Source organism: Chiloscyllium plagiosum, unplaced genomic scaffold (genome assembly GCF_037043375.1).
Source record: "Chiloscyllium plagiosum isolate Xiang-an unplaced genomic scaffold, Cpla_swu_hap1 HiC_scaffold_27, whole genome shotgun sequence".
In the NCBI taxonomy this organism is placed as follows: domain Eukaryota; kingdom Metazoa; phylum Chordata; class Chondrichthyes; order Orectolobiformes; family Hemiscylliidae; genus Chiloscyllium; species Chiloscyllium plagiosum.
In genome coordinates, this window is record NW_028270165.1 from 27,301,049 (window position 1) to 27,308,434 (window position 7,386).

At 41.8% G+C, this 7,386-nt stretch overlaps 1 protein-coding gene across 1 annotated transcript; it reads right to left on the minus strand.

The window, feature by feature from the left end:
* Nucleotides 1–597: 597 nt before the first annotated feature.
* Nucleotides 598–5,287, minus strand: LOC148143485 (putative G protein-coupled receptor 139). Its single transcript, XM_087975208.1, has 2 exons — nt 5,218–5,287; nt 598–1,508 (listed from the first exon to the last, which is right to left on the minus strand). The coding sequence occupies exons 1-2, from the start codon at nt 5,285–5,287 to the stop codon at nt 598–600; spliced, it is 981 nt and encodes a 326-aa protein (XP_087831334.1).
* Between the last annotated feature and the right edge of the window lie 2,099 nt (nt 5,288–7,386).

A 7,386-nucleotide genomic window follows, 5' to 3' on the forward strand; every position in this document is an offset into this window, starting at 1 on the left:
TTGGGATGGGAGTCAATTCGGAGTTGCCACAAGTGAAAGCCAGCTGCCGTGATTCACAAACTCAGCAGCATTGACCTCGCAACAATAGAATGTAGAATGGCAAATGGAATTTCCTGAACTCATTAATGTCTGTCGAGACGTCCTGCTTCCCGCTGCAATGGTTCATATGAGTTCATATGGGAAAATAAATGTGGCGAGTTCTGACGTAGAATCAAAAGGCAGTTGAAGACGATGTAGGACTTCTTTCAAGCCGAAAGAGCAGCAAGGATTCTTAATCGAAAAGGGAAGTGAGTGCAGAGCTTTTCAGTAACTCCCACACCCGATGAATAAATACACATTTAAACGTACAAACTAATCAATATTTATATATACATATATATACATAATTCCATCCATCAATTAATCCATCATTTGATTTTTTCAGACTGATCAACGTCCGATTACAAATCCTGAAATGTGGGGTGGGGCGGGGATACAATGTCCTCTGTTCATTCTTTGGGTGAAGATTTAAACCGAGTGCACTTGTAATATATACGCCATGGTCAGTAGGTGAACATGCTGGACAATAATGTACAGCTCGCGAGGATTTGACTATCTTCAGATTTTGAACGATTGATTCAATAGTCTCAGCGGATATTTCAGCCCATTCCTTAACTCGACTCTGATTTTCCTTTGGGTCCCAGCATAAATGAATGGATTGATACAGGAAGTCAAGAAGACAAGCATGAATCCGGTTTCTTCAAGAAGGAATGATTCTTCACTTAAATCGGATCCTGAGAAGTAAGCAACCTTCGCAACTCGGACATAGATAATCGTTATTACAAATAACAAATAGAACAGGATAAAAGTGCCGGAGATGGTGAAAAGTAAAACAATTGATTTTCTTCGCTTTTCCATTTCGGGATCACTATGATTCATCCTGTTGTTGTGGCCCCGCAGTCTCCTGCGGGCTCTGTTAGCCAATACAATGTGTCTGACGGTCAGAATATTCAGCAGTAAAATCAGAATAAAGGGGAGACAAGGGTTTACAATGGGCCGCATCCAGTCATACACAGTCCAAGCTGGTGAAGTGTAAAATATTAATCTTAGACTGCAAAACCAAGGTATGCTGTTAACTATGTACATGGGTTCGTATACAAAATATGCAAAGGCATTTTTTAAACAGGTCAGTGCAGATACAATTCTGATCACACGCACTGCCACCTTCTCTGTGCAATATTTTGTTTTTAGATTCTGGCAACAAATAGCCACAAATCTATCAAAGGTGAAAGCCACTGTGAACCAGGCAGAGCTATCAATAGCTGCATAATTAAAGGCCAAGCGAAGGCTGCATACTGGGGTGATAAACAGGAAGCTGAATGGGAAATAAATCCCAGCAATCCGGTTTAATATTACAGCCGTGACTATGAGCATGAGATCCGTTATTGCCATGGACAGCAGGTAATAGGTAATACATGCAGAGAGACCACAGCTTCGTCGACACAGGATGACAATCACTGCCAGATTAGCTGAAATACAGAGCGGAAGAGAGCCAGATGGACTGGCATACAGAATTTATGTGATAGAGGCATTGTGAATAGTCAAGTTACTTATTCAACTCGAAAGGAAATCAGCAGCTTTAATGACACATCTCTACATTTCAGTGAAATGTTCTTGTTCTCAATGATTCAATCAATGACAATGTTGACATTTATTGTGCCACCATGTAATCCAATACTGTAATAAATCCACGTTTATACCTGGCATCATTGTAAAAATTGACCCATAGTGACTATAGAAATAACACCATGAACCTACATCGGCATGCTAATTACGGTATAGTTAGTCTCCTCATAAACTGTGCAAGAAACACAGCAGCTCTTCAAGTACACGGAAATAATCATTCAGTAAGGCACTTTTCGTAGCAGCTCTGACACATTTGCATTTTTAAACGTGTGTGAGAATTCATCAACAGGAAAATTGCCTAATCCACAATGGAACTGGATTTACATCATAACAGATTAGCCCACATTGGCAGGAGGTGTCGGCACAGACCGTTAGCAGAATAAGGGCACTGCATCACCCAGTAAAATAATCAATTCATGGAGTGTGCAGCTTTATTAATTTTCAACGGGGTAAGGCGTGGCTGGACGGCCTTTACTTTAATTCCAACTGTAAAACGCATGAGCTAAAGGCATGAAATTGTGATATAATATCTATCCCAATACTCTGGTTGTGGGAGGGGGAGGGTTGCTTGCTCAACATTCCAGGATGTGGAAGCTCCAGGCTAGACAGAGGAGGGGGTAAAAGAGGAAATGGTATTACATTATTAGTTAAGGAAATAACTACTGCAAGAGGGAGAGGTGATATCTTGGAGCGAGTATTGAATGACGCCTTCTGGATACAGCATAGGAATAAACAAAAGGAGCAGCCACTTTGTTAGATGTTTACTATAGACCTCCAGAGAGTCATCGGGAAATTGAGGAGCGGATTTGTACCCAATACGCGGAGGTGTGCAAACAAAATGGCTGGTGATTTCAACTTTCCCGGCATGTACTGAAGTAGACATGGTGTTATGGGCTTGGACGGACTGGATTTCTTGAAATGTATACACAAGAACCTTTAGACCAATATGTAAAGAGTTAAACAAGGGATGGATGCACTTGACCTAATTCTGGGGAATGAAGCTGGACAGGCAGTTGAGGTGATAATTGGGATACTTGTTCAGGATAGCGATCAAAGCATGGTCCAATTTAAGCTTCTACTAGAAAAAAAAGACACGTTGCAACAAAATCTTTTTGAATTGGAGAGAAGAGCTGAGTTAATAAGACGGCATCTGACCAAGGTCGGTACAGGAAATAAACAAAATAGCAGTAGGACCATTCATAAAGGAAATGGGAGGATACAAGCCAAACATGTTCCCTCAAGGGTGATCCGAAGATTAACAAGCCCAAAGAACTCTGGATGACCAAAGATATTCAGAATACAATGCGAAGGAAGAGAGAGTTTTTTTTATCAGGTACACGAGGACAAAATCAATAAAAAATGCAGAATGGAGCTTGAGAAAGCAATGAGGAAAGCAAAAACGGAATATGACAAGGCTCTGGTTGGTAAAAATAGGGCAAGTCTCAAAATCGTCAATAAGTATGCCAATGGGAAGAGGATAACCAAGAATAGAATAGGGCCCAGTAGGGAACAAGGGGGCAATCTGTGTGTGGGGCCAGAGGAAAACTGGTAGAGCTTTGAACTAATGTTGTATGTGAATATTCACCTGAGAGAATGGGGATGGAGCTATGGAACCCAAGGAGAGAGAGTGCGAGGTTCTTGGAGTTATTTAAAGTGTTTACGGGCTTAAAAGTGAACAAATAACTAGGTCCAGATGAATTGTGTTACAGATTGTTGTGGGAGGCAAGGGAAGCGTTGCAGAGGCACTGACCTGAATTTTGTACTTCCAATATGTGCCCGGAGGTGGGGGTGCCAGAGGACCAGAGAACAGCTAATGTGGATCCAATACTTAAAAAGGGTTGTAAAGAAACGTCAGTGGACTACAGGCCAGTGATCTCATGTCAGTGGTAGAGAAAATATTAGAGAAAATTCTGACTAAGAATATTTATCCCTACTTGGAGATACAAATGCTGCTCGAGAATAGACAGTCATGCCTATCAAATTTTATCGACTGTTTGAGGAGATGACCAGGTCGTGCATCTGATGTAGTCCGTATGGATTACAACAAAGCTTTTGACAAAATTGGTTCAGTTGTAGGAAATAGAGGGTGGTGATAAAAGAATGTTTTAGTAACTGGAAGCCAGTGTCTACTGGCATATCACAGGGGTCTGTCCTCAGTTCACTACTATTTGTCATTTATAGGTGACGTATGGGTGACATACAGTTTGGTCAGATGGTTAACAGTGAGGTTGAGTGTCTGAGGCTACAAGAGGCGAGGCATTTTGGAAAGAGTAATTTGACAAGGGAGTACTCAATTAACAGCGTGACTCTAGGAAATTCAGTTGAACAAAGGAACCCTGACATGTTTGCCCATAAATCTCTGAAGGTAGAAGGGCATGTTGGGTAGAATGATGACAACAGCAGATGGGACATATGCCTTTATCAATCGGGCAATAGGTTATATGAGCAGGCCAATCATGCTGGAGTTGCATGGAACATTGGCGAGATCACAGCGAGAGTACGGTGTGCACTGCTGGTAGCCACATTACAGGATGGATGCGATTGTACTGGAGGGGGTTGTGGGAGGGGGCAGAGCAGATTCAGCAGGATGCAGCCTGGGATGGAAAATTGAAGTTCAGAAGACAGATGGATCGGCTTGGATTGATTTTCTTGGAGCTGAGAAAACCGAGGAGCGGTCTGAGAATGTGCAGAATTAAAGGGTGTATGGACAGAATGGATAAGAAAGCAGCTGTTCCTTTTAGCTCAAGGGTCATTCACTAGGGGACACATGTTTAAGGTGACCTGTAGAAGGTTTTGAGAGAGTGTGACGAATAACTATTTCTGTATGGCGACGTTCTGGAATTCACTGGGCGGGTGGATACAGGAGAGTTACCTCACATTCTTTAACACGTCCCCAGATGAGCACTAGACACGTCCTAACATTCAATGCTGTGGGCCAAGTTCTGGCAAATGGGATCAGGTTGAAAGTCAGGTGATTCTCACCTGTGGAAGGGCCTGTTATGGCCGCATGATGCTATGACACAACGATAATAGCTGAATAAATTCACCCACTATAACAAGGTCAATAAGGCAACAGAAATGCTCTGCAGAAACAAAACAAAACATTATGCGAATTCACTCGTACTTACAGTGCCAATACTGCAATAAAACCGCATTTATATCGTGAGGTGGCAGTAAATCGACAAATAATATAAATTAAACGTTTGAAGGAATTAAATGGAGGCAACAGAAGACGGCATTTCGACATTAAACAGGGAATATCTCCCACATAATGAGAAGAAGCTGTGTTCATAAAGGGAAAGAATATATTACACGAATATATGTCGTTAGTTCAAACGGAATGACCTTATAACCTTTATAGAGGTGTTAAGACAGAGAAAGCATAAAAAAGATTCATCCGAAGAAAAACACCCCAGTCAAATGAAGTAAATACACTGTGGAAGCGGAACAATGCATCACATGAAATGGAACAAAGAGTATAGACATTCTGAAGATGCACAACGGTTAAAGTGGGAGAATAGATACAGCTAACCAATGATTCCCACAAATTACCTGGAAGGCCAATAGCTGCAAGGACGGGATAGTAAATGGCAAATACCAGCCCTCTTGGTATTCCATGCATTTCTAAGAGAAACTCTGACCATATCCAATACAACATTGAAAACCTGTCAAATTTATACAAGGTTTCAACCTCCAGGGAGCTAATTAAACTGTTTTGTTTCTACAGTAACCAATTTACTGTAAGGAAAAATGTGGCATCAACTGTTGCTCAGCTGGGCCTTCTGTTTTGATCAAATACAGTTTTGTTTTGCTTTTCCCACGCAATCAGAGATGTCTCTAAACTAAAATGCACAGCATAATCCAGGTTATATTTCTTCGCTTTTCTTAAAAACAAAAGCTGATTGTTTCCACACTGGAGCCAGACCAAATCAATGGGATTCGCCACTGACTCCAGTGAGAAACGCACGTTTTTCTTGAACAACGCAAGAAAGTTCTATCACACTGCTCTCAGAGAGTGTGACCACCAATCAGGCACAATATGTTTCGAAATCCCTGTGAGATTAACTCAGACAACTGACTTTATTCTCATCCCGGATAGATGAGCATGTTAATGTACATATTCTTCATTGTAGAAGGCATAAGTCTTCAGCTCTTATCAACGTGTTCAGGTCAGTGTCGTTATATTCAGTATTGGGGAGGGTCGTAGTTCACTGGGAACCTCTGCAGTCCAATGCAGTTACATTTAGTGTCAATATGTCCCGGCCAGTTTGTGTGAATTTAGTCCATTGCAGTAGTTACACACTATGTCAGTTTAATATAGCTCCATTTACAATACAGCGGATTCACTCCAGCTCCATCTCATCGGTCATGAAATTGCCGACTTTAGCACGCTTACAATCACAACACAAAGCCCAAAATATACTTTTTGCTTCTCGGCAAACAACCATATAGAAAACAATTAATTGTTGTCAAGACATTGAACAATGGTCTCAAGTACAACAGATGAATGACGAGAGTAAGGAGCTATTATGGACAGTTTGATGGAATGCGCCGAGCACGTGTGTGAAGAGAAGCTGATTTAATCTAATTTCCAGCACACAGTGCCAAATTTTTAACTGAGCTAATTTTTTTTAAATTTTCCACTCGGCAGTACACAGTCCTTGCATTGGCAAGTTCGTCCTGGTACCTCTTGTTGGCAGCAAACTGCTCTGGTGGTCCCAGCATGACATTCCTGAGAGCTGGTGCAGATTTAATTCCAAATAAGCAACATGGAGATTAGATCAGATTCCCTGCAGTATGGAAACAGGCTCTTCAACCCAATAAGTCCACACCGACCCTCCGAAGAGCAACCCATCTAGACCGACTCCACATTTACCCCTGACTCATGCACCTAACACTATGGTTAATAGGAACTAATACCTAACACTATGGGCAATAGCGCCTAACACTCTGGGCAATTTAGCATGGCCAATTCACCCTGACCTGCACATCTTTGGATTGTGGTAGGAAACCGGAGCACCTGGAAGAAGTCCACGCAGACACGATGAGAATATGCAAACTCCACACAGACATTCTCCCGAGGCTGGATTTGAACCCGGGTCCCTGGCGCAGTGAGGCAGCAGTGCTAACCACTGAGCCACTCGAGATGATGTGCGGCGAATAAATTAACTCCCTCACATGGACACCTTGTCCCAATGCTGAAACATAAGGAGCCTGAAAGGACTAGAGTAGATCTATTCCACATGGCTACATTCAAGAGTGTGAATTATCATTTGTAGCAGTGGTCAATGGACCGAGGGTTGGCAGATGGAGTTTAATTTAGAAAAATGTGACTTACTGTTGCAGTGCGGCGATTGAACCTTTCTGCCAATTAAGCAGAAAGCTCACCTCCCCTCATAATATGTTAAAACTGTGTGAGTGAAAGAAGATTGCTGATTTCCACTGCATAAATAAAAAGCAACAACTTATCTATTTAACCCTAAAAGGCAACACTGAGCAAAATTATTAACAAACCGAACACTCATTCCAAAACTAACCACTAGCCCTCTGCTGAACACAATTCAATTAATATGTTGTTCCAATAAAACAGTTAGAAAACTTTACACTAATTAAATTTCTCAACTTTCAAGCAGCCTCTATGTTGTCTTCCTCTGGTGTTCCCTCTGGTCTTCTGACGCTGCCGTCTCATCCCTGGGTCATCTTCCTACTTTTTTATTGCTT

Bases quoted from the DNA above. Each gene is read 5' to 3' on its own strand.
- LOC148143485 (XM_087975208.1), bottom strand. From the start codon at position 5,287: ATGCATGGAATACCAAGAGGGCTGGTATTTGCCATTTACTATCCCGTC. The intron at 1,509-5,217 runs GTAATTTGTGGG...TCTGTATTTCAG, and splicing joins TGCAGCTATTGGCCTTCCAG to CTAATCTGGCAGTGATTGTC.